The 22,265-nt window shown below is 48.2% G+C and overlaps 1 protein-coding gene across 1 annotated transcript; it reads left to right on the top strand.

Annotated features, from left to right (window-relative positions):
* The first annotated feature begins 4,391 nt into the window (after window positions 1-4,391).
* On the top strand, window positions 4,392-18,094 carry PRPH2 (peripherin 2). The gene is made up of 3 exons (XM_068961137.1): window positions 4,392-4,972; window positions 14,892-15,138; window positions 17,882-18,094. Exons 1-3 carry the CDS (start codon window positions 4,392-4,394, stop codon window positions 18,092-18,094), a joined length of 1,041 nt encoding a protein of 346 aa, XP_068817238.1.
* The last annotated feature ends 4,171 nt before the right edge of the window (window positions 18,095-22,265 follow it).

Here is a 22,265-nt window from a genome sequence, read left to right as displayed (position 1 = left end):
ACTTGGGCTTCACTAGCTGCAGCTTACGGGCTCAGTAGTTTCGCCTTGTGGGCCTTAGAGGAGGGACTCAGTAGTAAGTGGTGCAAGGGCTAAGCTGATCTGCAGCATGTAGAATCTACCTGGACAAGGTATCAAACCCACGACCCCGACATTGGCTGGCAGACTATTATCCACTCTGCCACCAGGAAAGTCCCCTGAAGAGTAACCAGGACTATCTCTGAAAGAGGGAGGGGAAAGATTCATGAGAAAAGATTTTTGTTGCTTTGCAGTTCCATCCTTTATGTAGTAAATGAACATTATTCTTTATGCTCTTTATGTATGATATATTTAACAAGAAGAAAGAAAAGAAGAAGGAAGGGAGAAATAAGAAGAGCTCAGAGTAAAGAGTCAGAATGATAAGGGAGATAGGTTAAGAAAACAAGAATCAGCTAATTCCTCAAAGAGCCAAGGTGCGCTTCATTCTTCCTTGGGTAGGAAATGCAGGGAGACGATCTCTTGGGTTCTTCTTCTTCTTCTTTTTTTTTCCCCCTTTAATTGTATAAATTCATTATCATTCCATTAAAGGAAGTAGTAAGAAAGAAAAACTAATCACTCCTAATTCAATTAACCTATGCGATTCTCTTTATAATGGATTTACAGAGTCTAGACTTACATCCATTGGTGCAGTGGGAAAGATAGTCAGCTTTCCCCATCCTCTTCCAGAGATGCATCTTTCCTCTACAGTTGGCTTTTCTTGGCTCGTTCCTCATCATATCCTGCCTTGCTTCCTACTCGAAAAGTATGGCCAGGAACATGTCCGACGTGTCCTTTCTCTCTTGCCTTTCTATATACTTTAACATCCTGAGTGATTCTACCCTGAGAGCTGAAATCTCTCTTCCATCCACTGAAGTCATTCTCTTTTTGGCCACTAGGGGACAACCACTGACTTGCGGCTACTCCACAGCGCCCCTCCTCAGGGTGTACACTTTGGGGTCATCTGAGGAGAGAAAGGTCCTTGACTAATTGGTTTATCCCTGCAGAGCTATTTTAAACTTTTGTTTCTGTTTTTAGTGTCAAATCTTTCTTCTCCTTCCCTTTGATTTTCTCATATGCATATGTGCTACCTAATAGATTCTCTGATAGCCTCACAATCATCCACGTCCCTTTTCTCTGGGAACAATTGTCCTCAGATTTTGTGCATATGAGGTATGAGTATGGTCATATTTCTGGTTGTCCGAATGTCCTCTCTTAGGTGGAGGGAGAACTTGGCAGCACATTCTATTCAGTGTCTCTGATGATGAAGAGTTGAAATCCTTTGAGGGTCCAAAGCTATTTAGAAGCTGAATCTTAGCTATGAGAAGTGGTCTGACAATAAAATAACAAGGCTGATTTTCCCCATAAGGCTCAGAACCTGGTCTCAGAGATCAATCCCAAACTGGAGTTCAAACTTGGGTCCAGCAACGGAATAAGTGTTTTGTTTGCTGCGGTGACTACATTGGAAGGGAAATAACAAAAATCATGTCCCATTGCTTTGTTCTCACACCTCATTTATGCATAGAGAAATACTCTTTTGATTTTTCCTTAGTGACTTAAAGAGGAGATCTTAAAGAGTGTGTAGATGGTGAATCGAGTAGAATCAACACAGAAGGGAGCAAAGGAGATTCCAGGTTGGAGATTCGACCCTCTTACTGCCTTGAGCTCATGCACCTCTTATTCTAATCATGGAAACTTCCTTAGGATTCAGTGGACAGGAATTTGAGGACAAGATGGGTTTGTTCTTAAAACTCCTTGTACTTATGCATAGACTGTTTTGAGAAGTCAAATTGCATTATCATTGGGAATGTGCACTTAAAATTTTAATACAGATAGATAAATTACTCTCTCAAATGGCTGCAGAAACTTACAGTCTAAAGTAAATATTCCAATTAAAAAGTGGGCAAAAGTGCTAGACAGACATTCACCAAAGAAGATATACAGATAACAAGTAAGCATATGAAAAGATGCTTTGCATCATATGCCATTGGGAAATGCAAATTAAAACTAGCGAGATGCCACAACACACCTATTAAAATGGCTAAAATCCAGAACACTAACAACACCCAATGCAGCTAGAGTGTGGAGCAATGGGAACTCTCATTCATTGCTGGTGGGGATGCAAAATAGTACAGCTACTTCAGAAGACAATTTGGCAGGTTTTTACAAAGCTAAACATAGTCTCACCATATGATCCAGCAATTGCACTCCTAGATATTTACCCAAATGAGCTGAAAACATGTCCACGCAAAAACTTGCAGACAAGAGTTTTGGTAGCAGCTCTATTTATAATTGCCCCAAATTGGAAGCAGTCAAGTTGCCCTTCAATAGATGAATTGATAAACATGCCATGATACATTCATATTAATGGAATATTATTCAGTGATAAATAGAAATGAGCCATTACCCCTGAGTATTCACTGGAAGGACTGATGATGAAGCTGAAGCTTCAATACTCTAGCCACCTTATGTGAAGAACCGACTCACCGGAAAAAAACTCTGATGCTGGGAAAGATTGAAGGCAAATGAGAAGGGGACGGCAGAGGATGAGATGGTTAGATAGCATCACCAACTCAATGGACATGAATTTGAGCAGACTCTGGGAGACAGTGAAGGACAGAAGAGCCTGGCATGCTGCAGTCCATGGGGTCACAAAGAGTCAGACAACTTAGTGAATGAACAACATCAAGCCACAAAAAGATGGAGGAACATTAAGCACATATTGTGAAGGGAAAGAAACCTGTCTGAAAAAGTTACATTCTGTATGATTCCAACAATATGACATGGAAAAGGTAAACCTGTAGAGACAGTAGCTGCCTGGGAGTGGGCAGGGAGGGGAGGCAGAATGAAGAGGATATCTAGAGCAGTGAGAGCATTCTGTACAATACTATATGACATAAGAATGATATAATACTATATGATATTATATGATGGATTTCCCTGATGGCTCAGACGGTAAAGACTCTGCCCACAATGCAGGAGACCGGGGTTCAATCCCTGGTCCGGAATATCCCCTGGAGAAGGGAATGGCAACCCACTCCACTATTCTTGCCTGAAGAATCCCATGGATGGAGGGGCCTGGCGGGCTATAGTCCACGGGATCACAAAGAGTCTGACACAACTGAGCAACTAACACTAATATGAAATAATGGTGGAAACATGCCGTTATGTATTTAGCAAAACCCATAGAACCGTGCAACACAAAGAGTTAACCCTAATGTAAACTATGGACTTTAGTTAATAACGTACCGAAACTGACTCATCAGTTGTAATAAATGTTATCACACAAGTGTAAGATGTTAAATATAGGGAAGCTGGTTGGAGGAAAGGAGTATTTAGAAACTCTGTATTTTCTGTTCATTCTTTTGTAAACCTAAAACTGCTCTAGGAAATAAAACCTATTACTTAAAAATAACAAGAAATTTACAGATTCATCAAGGATGTACATCTCATTTCTGTTATCTTTGTTTACACTGGTGACAGAATTTTGACAGGTGTTCAATCTGATGGGTCAAGTACGGTCTTTTATTGTTGTTTTGATTGCATTGCCCATTTGTTCTACTTAGATTGACATGTTTTCCAGATCCTTGGACCTTCCAGATTCACTTGTTGTAAATCACCTGTTCATTTCCTTTGCCTGTTTTTTCAGTTGATTGTTGGTTTTTTAAGATGTGGAACTGCTGCAGTTTTTTTTTTTTTTTTTCACACGTTGCAAATGTTTTCTCACAATCTGTCATTTGTTTTTCAGCGTGGATGATGATTGCTTTTGTCCCATTTGCTGTTGTTTAGTTACTAAGTCCTGTCCAACTCTTTGCCACCCATTAGAATGTTTCCAATTTTGAAGGAGTTTAGCCTGGAAATGTGCTTCTGGGGAGACACATGATGTGATCTGAGCTAGACTTGCAGATGAAGCCCATTCCTCTGGCCAGTCTTGTCTTTTTTGCTCCTGATGCTCCAAGCTGAACCCAGAGCTCTCTGCTCCAGGGTGTCCACGGAGGCGCTTCTTGAGCGTGTTCTGAAACTGGCACGGCTTTATCTAATGGGATGAAGCTGGCTAAAGAGATTAGCAAGATGTCTTGTGGATCCCACTTTTAATCTGCAGCCTTCAGGCTGTCCCTCTTCGGTTGGGAAGGGAGCTACAGCGACGACGGGGAGGACTGGACCCTTCATGAGCTGCGACTCTGAGGTCCCTGCTCCCACTCGTGGGTTAACAGGGGTCCCGGGCTAGGGGGCACAACATGGGCAGCCCCCAGGGCAGCTCCCTGCAGCTTGGACCATCTGCACCTTTCCCAAGGCCCTGAGTCTTCAGCCTCCGGGCTTATTGAGGTCAGGAGTGAGATCTGTGCTGTGGGAGGCTACCCGGACTGCACCCTGCAAGTATGGCGCTGCTGAAAGTCAAATTTGACCAGAAGAAGCGGGTCAAGTTGGCCCAAGGGCTCTGGCTCATGAACTGGTTCTCCGTGTTGGCTGGTATCATCATCTTTGGCTTAGGGCTGTTCCTGAAGATTGAACTCCGGAAGAGAAGCGATGTGATGAACAATTCTGAGAGCCATTTTGTGCCCAATTCCTTGATCGGGGTGGGGGTGCTGTCCTGTGTCTTCAATTCTCTGGCTGGCAAGATCTGTTACGATGCCCTGGACCCTGCCAAGTACGCCAAGTGGAAGCCCTGGCTGAAGTTGTACCTGGCCGTGTGTGTCCTCTTCAACGTGGCCCTCTTCCTGGCGGCCCTCTGCTGCTTCCTCCTGCGGGGCTCGCTGGAGAGCACGCTGGCCCACGGGCTCAAGAACGGCATGAAATTCTACCGGGACACAGACACCCCGGGCCGGTGTTTCATGAAGAAGACCATTGACATGCTGCAGATTGAGTTCAAGTGCTGCGGCAACAATGGCTTTCGGGACTGGTTTGAGATTCAGTGGATCAGCAACCGCTATCTGGATTTTTCCTCCAAAGAAGTCAAAGAGTGAGTGGCCTCCGGTCCTGGGGTCAGAGTGATGGGGACACAGAGACCCCAGCCTCTGACTCCCCCCTGTTCAGTGCCCTTTCCTTTCCATTGGGCACTCTGGGTATACAACTTATTACTGGAGTGTGTGTGAGGGTGAACTTGCTTGGACATACAGAATTGTCAATATTCTATCATTTTTTACCTATAAAATTAGCAGCATTGTACAGTTCAACTTAATGTTTGGCTAAGATGGGAAGATAGCGTCAAGTTATAGTAGCAGCTTGAATGCTGGTGGCCAGGGGAGACCCAGCCAGGACTGTCTGCTTCATACAGGAGAGATGGGTCACAGATGGCTGGTATCTGGCTGCTTGCCTCATTCAATCAAAGTGAATGGATTCAGTCCTACAAGCATACATTTCTGGGCTGTTCCCTTGTTTTCCAACTTTTCAACCCTGAGCATCCATTCTCAAGGTGTTTGTCCCTGGATATGGTGGAAAGAGCAGAGGATGGGGGCAGTCAGGGGGTCTAAGCTGGAGCTTTGTCTCTACTGTTCATTAGATGGGGACCTTGGACAAGGCCTTTGACACCTTGGGCCCCCTACTTGACCATCTCTCTCTTTTTAAAGTTACTTATTGCTGTGCCGGGTCTTCGTTGCTGGGCATGGACTTTCTCTAGTTGCGGCAAGAGGGGTCTACTGTCTGCTCTCTAGTTGAGGTGTGCAGGCTTCTCACTGTGTGGCTTCTGTGTGGAGCACAGGCTCTGGAGTGCACGGGCTTCAGTAGTTGTGGCGCATGGGCTTGGTGGCCCCCCGGCATATGGAATCTTCCCTGACTAGGGATTGAACCTGTGTCCCCTGCATTGGCAGGAGGGTTCTTAACCACTGGACCACCAGGAACTCCTGTTTGCCCATCTTTTAAATGAAGGCACCAAAATACACAACCTTGGTGTTTATCTCCTAGCTCTGTCTAGACCCTGGCATACAATGGGTGCTCAATAAACACTTGCTGGTGTTCACTACTTAAGTAATAATAGTGCAACTTGATAAAGTGTTTCTAAAATGTTCTTGGCTTGTGTAAAAGTAACATCCTGAAGGGGATGTAAGGGAATGTTCCAGAGGAGACTCTCACTCTTTGTACTGACCCTGGCATACCCCTCTTCCCAGAGACCCATCATTCGAGCCTTGAGTCATTTTCCGGGGAAAGGTTGGCCAGTCCTAAGCTGGCAGCTCTCCCCCACCTCTTCTTTCTGTCCGACTCTCTCTATCCCCTGGCTGAGGCTAGGGGTTCAGTTGCTCCCCCAGGTGGTTTATCCTCTGAGTGAGGCTGGTGAGTCAGGGGGACATGCACCCGGGACACGGGCACACTGGCTGCAGGACGTGGGTGAAGCCCAGACAACGCTGGTGAGCCCAGAGGGAAGGGAAGTCAGAATGAAGGTCACTGCTGGGGACTGTATTTTCTCTGTGGGAGGGGATTACTTCTATAAATCCCTTGTCAAGGAGGCTTGTAAACCACTCTGCCCTTCCTAGGGGACAGGTCTGCAGGGACAGCACGAAGTGCCATGATTTATGTATGCCACCCCAGAAGGTGTGAAGCCAGAGGGACAAGCAGAGTTCTGGGGGCTGGGGAGAGTGGGAGTTGATGGTAGAACCCGCTTTTGTGATGGGCAGTAAGGGGTTTCTCACCGTCATTTTCCTTGAATGTCTTCTGCAGGGTCAGTCCTTGACAAGACTTACAGGATCTCTCTGTAATCCCCAAATCCCCTTCTGTTCCAGGGTAGAGCAACATTCCAGGCTGCTTCACTCCCAGTGGTCGGCATATCCAACTTGTTAGGCCAGCATTAAACTTGATCAAAATCACCTCAGTGCCCCATACCAACTTATTGGTGTGAAACTATCCTAACTCCACTGACTTGGAAAAAATTTTCTCTGCTGCACACACACACACATATGGTCACAACATTAAGAGAAACTGAACATCCCTAACTGAGCCTGGCACTTGTGGGCTCAGCCAAGCATGGACAGATAGTTGGTTTTGGGAGATTTCTCACAGGAATCTTTAAGGTCAACGGCTGGCTCCTGAAGGCTCCTGATCATGGAGATCAAGTGGAATAATGCAAGATGTTTTACAAGAGTTTACAAGCCTTGACCCACCCCTGCCCCCTCACCCCAGCCTGCCCTGTTGCTGTGTTGCTGGGGCTTTTGGGAGGAAAAGCATCCTTATTTGGTGGGCACAAAACCTTTCCTGGGGAGTTTGTAGTATTTTTAGTTGTTGTTATCTCTATTTTGTAGAAATTTGAGCCTCAGAGGGGTTAAGGGATGTTCCAAAAATCTCACAGCAGGAAGTAGCAGGCTGGTACTGGGGGTGGGAAGGGGACAGATTTTTGGAAAACAAACAAACCAGCTTTATGGACAGTATACTCCACACACCACACAACTCACCCATCTACAGTGAGCAGTTCAATGGTTTTTAGTATTCACAGAGCTGTGCAACCAGGACTGAGGCTGATTTTAGAACGTGTTCATCATCTCGCAGAGAAACCCTGCACCCTTCAGTGCTCACTCTGACCTCCCCTGCCCCCAAGTCCAAGTAGCCGCTACTCCGCTTTCTGTCTCTATAGGCTTCCCTGTTCTGGCCACTTCATTTTCAATGGACTCATGTGGGATTTGTCCTTTAGGGTCTGGCTCTTCGGTCAGCACACTGTTTTCAGGTTTCACCCATGTCGCAGCAGTGTCAGCGCTTGTTCCTTCTTCTGCTGGGACGCTGTCCCGCTGAGGGGAGGGCCAGCTCTTGATTCTGCTCTTTCCACTCCGCTGTTCCTGATGACTGAAACCTCTGGAGGGGGCCGGTTTGCTTCAGGTCGTCCCTCCTCCTGTCTCTGTCTTGTTCTTTCCTTCCTTCTCCAGAGGCACAGTGGAAGGTGTGATACAGGCTCAACAAACACCTGTGGATCGTGGTGGGCTTGCTATCCTTCTATGCCTGGATCTCAGGTCATCACGAGGCCCCCCAGAAGCCAGGACCCCGCTCTCGAGACTCCCTGTGGGCTGTGGCACCCAGGACAGGACTGTGCTCACTTCTCCTGTGATTACTTTCTCTCTCCCTTCCCAGCTATACTACACTTGCTGTATATTGGGTTCTCTATGTTTATTAACCCAATTAATCTCCACCACCCCATCAGAGACTTTATTGTCATCTCTCAGGTGAGAAAACAGAGGCTCTCAGAGGTCAAGCGATTTGCCAGGGTCCCACAGGTGTCACTCAGCTGGCACACAGGCAGGGCAGGGGGCTGTTATAATTGGGGGAGGTCCTCAGAGGAGTCCAGGAATACCACCTCCCTCCGAGACTCTTGAGTTTTCAGAGCAAGGAATTGGGATATAGATTTGGAATTCTTAACTAGAACTGCTTTTATTATTATTTTTGCATTTCAACTTTTAATGTAGAAAATTTCAAGCATTCACAGAAGTAGAGAGATTATAAGAAATCCCCATGTACCTATCACCGTATTTTGATAAATGTAAACATTCTCCCTTTCTCATTCCATCACTACTGCCCTCACTCCCCCAAAACACACATCCAAGTACTAACCAGGCCCGACCTTGCTTAGCTTCCGAGATCAGACGAGATCGGGCGCGTCCAGGGTGGTATGGCCATAGATAAGAGATAAAGAGGATCTGTGTTTTTGGGCCTTTTTGTTTTTGTTTAACAGATGCACAATAGTAATCATGTCCACTAACACTACTATCATCTAATACCCTGTCTGTGTTCAGTATTCTCTGATTGTCTCAAGATGTCTTTTACAGTTGGTTTGTTCAAATCAGGATCTAAATCACACCTTGCATTTGGTTGTTAGGAGACCTAACAACCTTTCTTACTCTTAACGTTACCTTTTTCATGCCATGTGCGTCTTGGAGGAAGTCAGCCACTTGTCCTGCAGAATTCCTCACATTCTGGGCTTGGGTCGTTGCAGCCAAGAGCTGCCGTCATCTAACGTGTTCTGTCTCCTTTGTTCCTGTGTAAACCAGTAGTGAGGCTAAGGTGTGGCTGGATTCAGGTTCAGTTTTGGCAAGAACACCTAGTAGGGTGCTGCAATGGCACCAGGTTAGACATGATGTCTTCAGACAGTTTATAATAATAATTTTTTTTTCGTTCACACCACTGGCATGTGGGTCCTTAATTCCCCAACCAGGGATGGAACTGTGCCCTCTGCAGTGGAAGCATGGAGTCTTAACCATTGAACCACCAGAGAAGTCCCTACACTCATTCCTTTAAGGTTTCTTCCTGTTTTCATGACCAGCTGAGCTTCAGGGTCTTGGGATGAGAGGCAGAGCATGAAGAAGCTCAGAGGCCTTGGCACCATCAGCCTGAGGGGACTGTAAGCCAGGAAGGCCTGGCCTGGGGCCCTCAGTCTGAGGGAGAAGCTGGCACTGAGCTCTTGCACATTACTGTCCTTTCCATGGAACCCACAGGACAGTAAACTCTTCCTAAACAATCAAGAGATATCTCAAAAATTCTCGACCTTGGCTAGAAGATCCCTGAGGCAGGGCTGTGTCTCCCCTCAGACTGGAGCTCCCAAAGGGTGGGGCCGTGTCTCCCTCAGACTGGGACTCCCTGAGGCCCTCAAACTGGGGCTCTCTGAGGCAGGGCTGTGTCTCCACTCAGAGTGGGGCTCCCTGAGGTGGGGCTGTGTCCCCTCAGACTGGGGCTCCCTGAGGTGGGGCCGTGTCTCCCTCAGACTGGGGCTCCCTGAGGCAGGGCTGTGTCTCCCCTCAGACTGGGGCTCCCTGAGGCTGGGCTGTGTCCCCTCAGACTGGGGCTCCCTGAGGCAGGCCTTTGTCTCCCCTCAGACTGGAGCTCCCTAAGGCAGGGCTGTGTCCCCTCTCAGAGTGGAGCTCCCTGAGGGTGGGGCCGTGTCTTCCTCAGACCGGGGCTCCCTGTTTCTCCCGCTGAGACTGGACTCTCTGGTGCAGGTCTAGCTCTCTCATCAGGCCAGTTCTCCCTGAAAGCAGTGCAGTGTCTCCTCTCAGAGTCGGGCTTCCTTGGGAAAGGCTGGGTCCCCTTCTTTCCCCCTGCCCTTCAGAGAAATACTAATACTGCACTTGCTGTATACCAGGTTCCTATGTGTATTAACCCAATTAATCTCCACCACACCACTGTCAGAGACTTTATTGTCATTTCTCACGTGAGAAAAATGAGGCTCTCAGAGGTCAAGCAATTTTCCAAGTTGTCCCACAGGTGTCACTCAGCTGGCACACGGGCTGGGAATTCACTCATTATCAGTTCACACTCCTGGATCCCTCCTCTCCTTCCTATGCTTATTTTCATATGGCGTTCCTTATTGATTTATTAATTCACCTACTAAATTATAGTTTTTTCCAGGAAAATTCCAATGTGATGATTTTCCTAAATTGTATCTTGGCTGTGAGAGAGTGAGCTAGAAGAAAGCCTTACCTTAATCAAGACCCCTACAACCCTTGGTGAGCCCTGAGCAGAGATTTGTAGCTTGGGAAATACTCTGATATAAATAGCCAGCTCACCAACTAAGGAGCTCTCCTCTGCCTGACTTTGTCTTAAGAGGGTGAGTGAGTGGAGCCTTAATCTGTGGTTGGAACTGGGGCGAGTGCTAAATAAACAAGACAGTACTCCTGAGGGAGGGGGAGGGTTAGTTGCAGAGATATGGGACCCCAAGAGGTCCTAGGCTGGGGGAAGCCCAGTGTCAATCAAGCCAGGGCTGCCCTCCCTTAGGCCCCAGTATGCCTCAGGGAGGATGAGGCAGGTCTGTAGGCCTTACCCCAGTTGAGGGAAACGTGGGGAGTGCACAGGAGAAATGATGGTAGGCAAGGAAGGCCTCCTGGGACAGGGAACAGTGGCGAGAACACACACCTTTCTAGGGAAGTTTAGCTAGAAAAGGGCTTCCCTGGTAGCTCAACTGGTAAAAAATCCGCCTGCAATGCAGGAGACCCCAGTTCGATTCCTGGGTCAGGAAGATCTCCTGGAGAAGGGATTGGCTACTCCAGTATTCTGACCTGGAGAATTCCATGGACTGTATAGTCCATGGGGTCACAAAAAGTTGGACACGAATGAGCGACTTACACTCCTCTAGCTAGAAAGAGCCAACAGGCAGGAAGGTCCTGGAGACTCTGAGGAAACTCTGAGGGGAGAGGTGGGAAACTGCTGTGGGCTGGTCTTCCACTTCCTGTGTAACTTGGGTGAGGGCTTGCCCTGCTCTGGGCCCCATTTAGTCCTTGGTAGAACAGTCCAGTGGGCTGCAGGGTCCCCCCAGATGGCCAAGAGTGGGGAGGATCCAGCATTCTCTCAGAGCCTGTGTCCTGGGCATCCACTGACTGCCTCATCTCACCCTCTCCACAGTCTCTGATCGTCCCACCTCACACAGTCCACAGCTCACATGTGCAGATTTGGGACTCAAAGGCCAGCTCTCTGCGCTGTAACCCATTGCCCTCCATGGGGATGCTGGGGCTGGCTTAGGTAGGAGTGGGTTCCAGGGGTGCCTGCAGGTCAGAAAGAGGGAACAGCATCTGTGTTTGGGGACCAGGGCTGTGGGGGCAGCTGGGCCCTCAGGATGGGGCTGGGAGCCCCAAGGTGAAGGTTGCTGCTCCAGTTCCACCCTGGCCAGTGGACCTCGTGCCACACAGGCCTGTTCAGATGGCTGCTCCCAGGCACTCAGGGTAGGTGAGCTTCAGCAGCGACCCCTCCTGTCCTTGGACAGATGCCGCCCAGCCCCAGCCAAGGGCCAGTGGGGAGCTCTGCCCTTGAGGGCTGGGTCACAGCAGGGGCTCCCCTCTTCTCCACGGCCGGCAGGGCCCACACCACCCGCTCATGCGCGGCTGCTCCCCAGCGGAGTAGAGTGGTCTATTCCACCCTCACAGCTGCTCCCTGAGGACACACAGGTTTCCTGCGAAAGCTCTTGTTCAGTCACCCAGCCCAGCCCCGGCCCAGGAGTCCACATTTGCTTCACAGTTAATATGTACCAGGCACTCCTCTAAGCCTTTTTACATGCATCCCTTCACACAATCCTCATGTCCAGTTCATTTTACAGATAAGTAAGCTGAGACCCACAAGGGTAAGGTGGTCCAGAGGGATGGATCTGGAGTAAACTAAGGCTGTCCTGCTCTCATCACGGTCCTAGTCCTAGACCACCTGTGCATCCAGGGCCAGCTGTGCTGTGGGTCCTGTCCATGAAGCAGAGGCCAGGGACTGCAGGGCAGGTGGAAATATGGTCGCCATGACCCAGGCACGGATTGTTCTGGAACCAAGGAGGCCACACCGTGTAGTATGGCATGGTCTTAACCATACCGATCAGCAGACAGTTCACCGAAGAGAAACCACAAATGGATCTTAAAACATATCAAAAGATTCCCAATTACACTTATAATGAGAAAAATAAAAGAAATTTAGAACAACTTTGGAGATATTATTTTTCATCTATCAGGTTTTGGCAAAGATCAAAAACAGGACTTGTGTGGGTGTGGCCAGTGGAGATGTCACTGTACAATCCCCCAGAGGAGACAGACGGCAGAGCTTGGGTGCAACCACAGATGGGCCCTGATGCAGAGACTTCTCTCCTAGCAACTGATGCCCTAGATATGGTCCCAGTATGTGAACTGACCCCGTACATGCTTGTATCAACACGAAACTGGGAGAATCCCCAATGTCCATCAGTAGAGAACTTGATAGTACCCCATGGGCTATCTGCACACTGGGGATACCATGCACCTCATTAAAACCTGGAGAACACTCCCCACTGACAGATATAAAAGGTCTCCAAGGTATTGTTACGGGAAAAAATGATGGTTTAAGGCAGTGTCAATATAATGTGACCATTGGGTAAAAACAAAACAAACAGGAAGAATTTTTGCAAAATCTGAATTTGCTTGTCCATGTGTGAGGCCTCTGTAGACGGACAGACAGAGCTGGCCACAGTGAGGACACTTGGAGGCCAAGAGACAAGAGAGTGGGAGAATTTTTTCAATCAAAGAGATATTACTTAGAAGCTAAACATTAACATGTTTTTTTCTGGCTGAGTGGCATGCAGAAACTTAGTTCCCTGACCAGGGATCAAACCCATGCCCCCTGCACGGGAAGAGTGCAGTCTTAACCAGTGGACCTCCAGGGAAGTCCCTGAACATCTTTTAATTTTTTAAAAAATATTTATTTATCTGGCCGTGCCAGGTCTTAGCTGTGGCACTTGGGATCTTCAGTCTCTGTTGTGGCAGGTGGGATCTAGTTCCTCGACCAGGGATTGAATCCAGGCCCACTGCATTGGGAGTACAGTCTGAACCACTGAACCACCAGAGAAGTCCTTGAACGTCTTTTTAAGGGTATAATTAATTACCATTTCAGTGAGCATTGGAAACAACTTCCTTCATGAGCAACTACATGCTCCCTGTTCTTATGTTGTAAAAGTCTGCTGTTATTATGTAATAATGCCTTGCAATTAAAAAATAAAATTAAAAAAACACATTTTTAAATTCAAGATAACGTGCACATAATCAAGTGTGCAAATCTTCAGTGCACAGCTACATAAACCTTTTTTTTTTTAAATTTTTGGCTGCACCATGAGGCTTGTAGAATCACAGTTCCCTGACTAGGGATTGAACCTGTGCCCCCTGCAGTGAAAGTGCAGAGTTTTAATCACTGCACCACCAGGGAAGTCCCTGCCCCTTTTAAATTTTGAATCCACATAAATGCACAGTGTGCTCTGGTGCTGCTAAGTCACTTGAGTCGTGTCTGACTCTGTGTGACCCCATAGATGGCAGCCCACCAAGCAAATATAAATAAACAGAGAAATGTGAAAGTTGGGCAAACTGCATCCTTCAGGTGAATAAAGCTCTTCCACGCAGCAGGGAAGGGTGGGGCAGGGCTCATTGCGGATGGAGAGCAAGCCACGGGCAAAGACTCATTCCTTGCCCCTGCTGCAAAGGCCCAGGGCCAGAGCAGGCCTTCGGGAAACATCTGCTAGACAGAACTGATCTGGCCAGAGGGGGTGCTGGTTGGTCTCCAGAGCTGTAAGGAGGAGATGAGGTTAGAGAAGGGGCTGGGGGCTAATATTGATGGTCACAAATGCCAGGCAGAGCCTTGTCTCACACTTACCACCTTTCCTGCGGCTCTCATCCTACCAGCCTGGCACAGCTCCAAGAAATCACTGCATGCCAGGCCCTGGCAGCACATAGAGTTGTTGGGTGATTTTTTTTGCATAAATCTTTATCTTGGACTTTATAAAAACCGATGTGGTGCTCCATAGACTGGGGTCAAATGTTGTCTACAGCGCAACATTGATGTTCTAACACACATAACAGCTTCCAGGAGTACAGTGCTCGTGTTGATCTTGTGTTCAGTTGGGTTAAAACAATGGGCAATAAAAGAATGAACACATTCCTAATGCATGTGATTCACTCTTGTCTAAACGCCCCGTCCTGTGACTTCCTTCCTATCTACACTGCTAGTTATCCCAGGATCTTGAAGAAACACTGAACCACTAATAGGCTACCCTCTGGCAGATCAGTACAGTGAACAGCACTCTCGATCTCAGTTTTACCAAAGGTTGCTCAGAGGCTTCCAGGGCATTTCAGGATCAGCACGTCCACAGAGTCCTTGGAATGTCTTGTAAGATTTTGTGGAATCTCCTTTGCTATACAAGGGCTAGAATACAGATGTTCCTTATTTACTTGCTTCTTGGTTTATCATCTGTCTCAACCCTCTAAATTTAAGCTCCAGGAAGCTGGGGCCTTGGCTTTCTGGTCCACTCCTCCATCTTCAGCAGCTGGAATAGTGGCTGGCGTGTAGCTGATGAAGAGCAAATTAGTTCTTGAGAAGAATGAGGGAATGAATATCCCAGATTTTCAGAGATGAGGGATGAGAGAAACTGGCACCTGCTGAGAAGTCCAGGAGGCCGGTCTCAAGCCAACTATCTGTTTCTTCTGCAGTCGCATCAAGAGCAACGTGGATGGGCGGTACCTGGTGGATGGTGTCCCCTTCAGCTGCTGCAACCCCAACTCACCGCGGCCCTGCATCCAGTACCAGCTCACCAACAACTCTGCACACTACAGCTACGACCACCAGACGGAAGAGCTCAATCTGTGGCTGCGTGGCTGCAGGGCCGCCCTGCTGAGCTATTACAGCAACCTCATGAATACCATAGGTGCTGTGACACTCCTTGTCTGGCTCTTTGAGGTAGGCCCTGGTCAACGAGGGGGCAAGACAAGAGGGACTCACCTGCCCCACTGGGATTCATGGGGTGGAGCTGGGCCTGGGACTCCCTCCTGGGAACCAGCCCTCTGCTGGCATGCAGGCAGGCCCAGGCTTGAACACTGGCACTCCACTTCTTGTTTCTGTCCTACCACTTAAAGAAGAGTTGAAATGCATAGCACATAAAATCAATCATTTTAAAGCGAACAATTCGGAGGCATTTGGTACATTCACAGTGTTGTGCGACTACCACCTTTATCTTGTTCCAGAATACTTCCACCACCCCCTCAAAAAAACCTCACATTCATTATGCAGTCACACCCCTCCAGCCCTCCCGCTAAGCCCCTGGCAGCCACCCATTTTTGTTCTGTCCTTGTGGCTTTATCTATTATGGACATTTCATATAAATGGAATCTTGTAATATATGATCTTTCATGTCTGACTTCTTTCTCTTTGGATGTTTTTGAGGTTCATCCTGTCTCCACATTTTGCACCTGAGGTCTCAGAAACTTATTTAACCTCTCTGTTTTAGGGGACTGACAGCACTTAGCTCTGGGGCTACTGGGAGGCAACAGGAGTTACAGGCACATTGATTTGTGCTTCTCTTTGAAATCCTGGTAGCAGTTTACTGGGTATTCTGATTATCTGTAGATTCATTTTCCATCACCTATTTGGTTTAATTCCTCTCTGTAGCTGCTGGGCTTGGGATGTAGCAAGCCCTCATTCATTCATTTGTTTTAGAAATAATTCTCAAACACCTGAGTGCTGGGCGCTGTCCTGGGTGCTGAAGAAGAGCCCGTGTCAAGGAGGGGTAAACTGAGGTAGTACAGAGGGTGACTAATGGGCTCCTGCTTTGAGCTAACAGCAGGAAGCCCAGCCTACAAAAGCTAAATTCACAAAGCCAGGAATATTAGGTGAGGAAACTGCCCATCAGAGATTCACTGAAAGTTTCCCTTAAGTAAGTTTATCTTTAGTGCTATGGAAATTCACAGGTAGCTGTGTTCTCATCTGAGACACACCACTTCTAACTCACCATGTCACACCAGAGGGGTTGAACTGCCTGTTGAGGGGGGATGAGAAGGGGAGGGAGGCCTTCTTCTCACACTGAGGGAAACGCAAGCATATTCATGGAGATTTACTGGTCCCTGGCTCCTTGAGGCAGTCTTAGGAATGAGTCTTAGGAATGAGTGGGTACAATGAGAAGAAAAGGTTAGAAGGTAGAATGAGGATAGAAGGCTAGAAGATCACATCCTTGAAAACCCATGAAAAGAAGAAAGGATAACTGAAGTCAGTGGGGAAATGAACTTCCACTGGCTGCCTCTCTGCTTACCCACTTTTCCAGAAATCTAGCAACTGCTTAAGAAGAGGACGTTTGCTGGGAACAGGGAGTTTCCATGCCCCTGACTTTTGCTTGAGGCTTTTAGTGGGCAGACTCTGAGATGGGCACAAGGGTGGCTGAGCTGATAAGATTCTGCCCTCAGCCTTGCGCTCCTGGGTTTCACAATCCAGTGAGGATATGACACCTCAATAATAATAGTAGTGCAAAATTCATAGTGTGGCAGGAGGCCTTCTTGAGGAAAGAAGGAAAGAATCAGAATAGGCATGTGGGTACCAGGAGGACTTCCTGGAGGAAGGATTTTTTCACTATAAAAATATCTTATTAAACTTTCAGTCAACAATTATAATAAAACCCTAAAACTACTAGTTACTATTATCATGCACTACCATAATTATAAAATACTCCCAGAGAATTCATTCTCACATGTCTACTGAGGCCCTGTCACCATGGGGTGCCCTTCTAGGGCTGTGACAGCAGGTGAACCAGACGCATCAAGGGCACTCCTGCCCTCAGGGAGTGAATGTTCTCTGTTAGTGGGCCTAGGCCTCTCACAGACTTTGCTATACTATCAAAGGAAGAGTGCAAGCAAAGCAGGAATTTGTGTAGAAGCAAGTGGCCAACAATACAGGGTGAGAAGAGCAGAAAGAATACTTACCACGCTGCCTAATAACCAACTACAGCTGCCACACTCCACACACACTGAAGTGTCACAGCACGCCCATGGAACAGGTGGCACTTCATCTGAAAATCTGCAAACCAGACAAGTAAACAGGCTTCCTGGACACACGGCTGGCTAGGTGCCAGGGCTGAGGCTTGAATCCAGGCATTCTGGCACCAGAGTCTGTAGCAGTGACTGCCAGTGAACAAATCCAAACCAATCACCCACTCACCCCCATACTAATCAGAATAACAGAAATACAGGGAAACCATCTATTACCTTGTTTGCAGGAAAAAAGATGACTTTTTATTCTGTCCAGCAAATAGTTGCTGAGCACCAAGTATGCACCAAGCAACGTGCTAGGAATGAGGTGGAGGTGGGCATGGAGAAGGAGCCCAGGATTAATGCCCCCCAGGACAGGGGAGACCTAAGGGGAGGGGCACCCCTAATACGCTAGGTAGAGAAAACAGCACATGGTAAAAATGGGAAGGAGAAAGGCTGGGGTGGGCAGTATCCTAAGAACCCTGGAGTGACTGGAAAGGGAGGAGAACAGGGTCAGAGGTGAGGCAGGGGCAGCGGGAGGTGTTTCGAGCACTCAGGCACGGCTGGGGCAGGCAGGCCCTCGTCAACTCAGACCCAACAGAGCCTTGTCTGAAGGGCCCCCGTGGTTTCTGGGTAACACCTGCCCCAGCTACTTCCCTGCTCCTGTAAGTCTCCTCTCCCCACACCAGGTGACCATCACTGTTGGGCTACGCTACCTGCACACGGCGCTGGAAGGCATGGCCAACCCCGAAGACCCTGAGTGCGAGAGTGAGGGCTGGCTTCTGGAGAAGAGCGTGCCGGAGACCTGGAAGGCTGTTCTGGAGAGTGTGAAGAAGCTGGGCAAGGGTAACCAGGTGGAAGCCGAGGGCGAGGACGCAGGCCAGGCCCCGGCAGCAGGCTGACGGCCCTGCAGCCCCCTCCCCTCCAAACACTGAAAAGTAGTGGACTCCAGGAACTTTGGATACCCCCCGGATCCCATGAGAATCTCCCAAAGAGGGCCGCCATCTCACAGAGGCTCTTCTGGATGCTGGGATTTAATATTCAGGGCCCCTAAACACTTCTGTTGAATAATGTCTCAACCTGTGAGTGCACAAGTCCTGCTCAGCCCCACCGCCCAGGACGCACCTTCACGGTGGGCTCACCGAGGGCCTCTCAGAGGGAGACTCTGCAGTCACAGGAATTCGGTTCCACCCGGAGGCCACTGGCCACAGCTGAGGGCTGCTCTCCTTTCACAAGCCGGCCGTTCTGGTGAGCTCCAAGTTGCTTCCTTCTATATCCAAGTGTCACTTGGTGCATAAGCCCAGGAATTCACAAATGTACTGGACATACTGTCAGTTTTTCAAATGCAAAGACTGAGAGGTCAGCCACTTCACATAATTATAGACGGTGAGGGACAGTTATGTTTTTTTCAGAGTAATGGTCTCTCCAAAGCACTGAGGGCTCCAAAGAGGAATTTTCAATCATGAGGCAAGAGAATTTAAGAGAGGGGATGATATTCCCCAGCAAAAACACAGCTTTTGTGAACCTTCACAAGCCCTCAGCACTTAGCCAGGAGTGAGCCACGGGCTGAGGGAGTGGGGCTGCTGGCAGGTTCCAGATAACGTGCCGGCTGACCTCCTTGGGCTTGTCCGTGGAAGCGCTGGGTCTGCGGCAAAGGAGCAACAGTGAGACAAGAGTCCCCCGTTTGGAGACTGGGCCTCACCTCCAGTGGGCCCAGGGACGCCCAGAAGGTGCTGCGACAGCCCCTGGACAACACGAGCCATCCACAGTGGAGGGTGGAGTCCTCTGCAAGCTCTGTCCTGCTTCTTCCCCCAGATATCCATCCTGCAAAGGGTACTTCCTGAACACCTCTGTGTTAAAAGATTCTTTGCAACTTCTCTTCTTCCCATGCTAGTAACTGCGAAAGAAGTTTTCACTTCCCTCCGGAAAAAAAGAGAGAAAAGCAGCTTTAAGGGGAAGGAGGGAATGATTTCATTGCTGTCCTGAGTCTTCAGTGTGGAGATAGTAAGACTTCTGGTGCTGCCTGGGCTATGTGCTGGGGCTCGAACTCTCCCAGACCAGATCAAAGATGTTTGAATATCCTGTCAGACTCTGGTCTCAGGTAATTAGACTTCTGAGTGTGGAGACCAAGGGATGATCCATGTGGGCAACACTGAGGGAGTCAAGCCCTCGGATGAGGGTCCCGGAGCTCTCCACCCCCAGGGGTGCTGAGTACCATCCAGAAAATGCCACTGCAGGCCCGCACACTTGACGATGCTGTTGACAGCTGTACAATAGACATTAAAAATTATATTATACAAAAATCACCTTGTTAAATGCCTGTCTTAAATGTAGGTGCTAAATGTGTTTAGCACAGGAACCCAGATTCTTGCTGATACTTGCTAACAAAACCAAGCGAATCCTGACACTGAACGGAGGCACTGCTCACGATCAGGGAGCTGTCTCAACAGTGCGGGTGTCACCTCGTCTCTGATCTGCGAGAACAGGGGCCATCAGGTTATCCAAATAATCTCAACATTTCCTAGTATTTGGACCAGGACGGAATTTAGTATTTTAGTATGTGCAATCTCAATTTAGGGATTTAAGCAAAAATTCCAAATCTCCCACCCCCACCCCCCACCCCTTGCTCTGGTCAGAATTTGAGCGCTGTTGAGAGGATGAAGGGTGAACAGACCCTACAATAAATATCAGTTAATTCCGAGCAGACTGTGTAGGGAGCCCGGAGCTGGTGTACTTAATTACGGACATGCAGATGACAACCTGCTGGAGGAGGAGGCCAAAGACACAGTGCAGGAAGCTCCCTCAGCATCCTACGTCCCACGCCGGGGAAGTGAAACCACTGGAGGCAGTGCGCTCATACGAAGGGGGTAAATTCTTAAAGTCTCTCACTTACAGGTCCCAGAACAGAAAGGGGTGGGGTGGGGTGGGGGCTGTGGACTGAGCCAGCGGGAGGGCGGTCTTTCACCCCAGGTCAGGCGAGCAGGAGGCAGAGGACAGGGCAGTGAGCACCCGTTACGTAAGAAGTGGTTGGGCTAGGCTCCATCTTGAGTGTTTTATTTTAAAAGGAGCCTCAGGAAAAGCAAAGAAGGAATACTGGGGGAGGGAAACCTAAGCTCAGGTCTTTGTCTGAATGTCCTGAGCTGGGCTGTCACACAGCAAAATGCATAGGCAGCAACTCCCGATAGCTGCTTTCTCAGCATACAGACTGCATCTCTGACTGAGGTGGTATGCCATCCTCAGTCTTCTCAGGTAGCTGCCAGAGTAAAATGCCCATCTTGTTTGGTCCTCTACAAGTGCCCAGCAAGACCGGGACCAGCTTTTTCCTGTGTCTAACCTCAGTCTTTCTTTGGGCCAGTGTCAGTTCATTTCTCCCAAGGGACTCTGCTTTTCAAATCTTGCCTGCCCAACCCTGGGGGAAGGTGAGAGATAAAGACAGTATCTTAGAATTTCTGTTTTTAAAACAACTACTCCACAGTGAAGGAGCAGTAACAGCTATTCCGAACATTTAACAGGTGTCTTAGTATCTGTGGCCCCAGCTCAAGACCACACAGACTCCTGCAGCATTTTCAAGCCCCCAGTCAATAAACCCTGAGTAACCTCAATTCAGGTTAATAAGATTAGGCGCTTGCTCCGCACACTCCCCCGCCTCTTCTCTCCTTCTGCAGGCACCTGTAACGCTAGGCCAGCAGGTCTGCAGCTTAGTCAGGGGCAGGCATGGGGTGGGGCAGGACAATCAGGGGCTCTGACCTGCTACCAGATCCAAAGGCAGTGCCGCCAGCCAGCAGCACTGTGTGTGAAGGGCTAGGACTAGGCGGGGATAACATGGAGTTCTGGGGGAGGATGCCTCCTGGTCTTAAGAGGATGAGATTGGCTGGAAGAGAGGAAATATCAGACCTTGATTCCTGAGGGCGTTATATCTTGCCCTCTAAATCAGAGGATGCATGTTAAGTGGCAAAGTGAAGAAGGTCATGTGAGCCTGGTATAAAGAAAAATCGCCCAATGTCTTTTACCTGATGACTGTGTAAACGTCTGCACAATGGAGCTCGACTCAGCAACGAAAAACCCGGATGGCCCTCAAACGCATCAGTCTTCTTAGAGAGAAGCCAGACTCAAAACGCTACGTGTGATATATTTATCTAACACTCTAGAAGACGCAAGACAAAGGGACAGAAAAAATTACTGGTTGTTTGGGGTTACGATTGGGGAAGGTGCCCAAAAAGGGGCACAAGAGAACTTAGGGTGATGCAACGGAACCAAACTGAGTGTGGTTTGTTAGAAAACACCTGTATGCATTTGTCAAAATGTATAAAATCATCCACTAGAAAGGGTGAATTTCACTATTTGGAAAATAAACTTCCATACACCTGACTTAAGAAAAAACAGAAGTAGGGACAAAGTAAGAAGGGAGCATGTCAGAGGGACTTAATGAGTCCTGGAACTTTGATGTTAGGATCAGGGATGGGAGTAAACTAGGAGCAGCATTAATGACCAGGAGACAGAGGAAGCACACTGGAAACTGTTTTATTTGATGTTTTCCTTTTAAGAGGATTTTCAAGAGCACTCGTAGGCAACGACTCCCTTGCAAATGCAGCACGCAGCTTCCTTGGTGTAAGTGTCTGGGGACTGTAAGAAGGACCTGGCAATCACTAGGTAAGAAGAGGCAAGAGGAGTTTAAACCTGGAAACAGCTTCCAGCTGGGAGAGGCGTTGAGGGCCCTGTTTCCCCAGTGATTTGAGGTCCAAGATAGTTCAGAAAGGTCACAAGCTGTCATAGTCAATCAATATGAGACTTAATCAGCTGAAATGATGAGCAAGCTTTCTTCAGAAGGTCAAAATAGTTTGGCTAACAGCCATAATTATTGACACTAATAATATAAGCATCTTAAATTTCAAGCTAATACAGATGTCCCACTTTATTTGTAGCAAGGTGACATGGGGGACAATTCCACTGCATTTCACTGTGTGAAACAAAATAAAGGAAATGTAGGCAGACCCAAAGTAATGTCAACACCTAAAGCATTTATTTGGATATCTTTAAACTTTTTACATATGATACATTCCCAATTTTACAAGT

This window comes from Capricornis sumatraensis, chromosome 22, assembly GCF_032405125.1.
Source record: "Capricornis sumatraensis isolate serow.1 chromosome 22, serow.2, whole genome shotgun sequence".
NCBI classification, from domain to species: domain Eukaryota; kingdom Metazoa; phylum Chordata; class Mammalia; order Artiodactyla; family Bovidae; genus Capricornis; species Capricornis sumatraensis.
The sequence above is the reverse complement of the archived record's forward strand: the minus strand, read 5'-3'. Positions and strand labels throughout refer to the sequence as shown.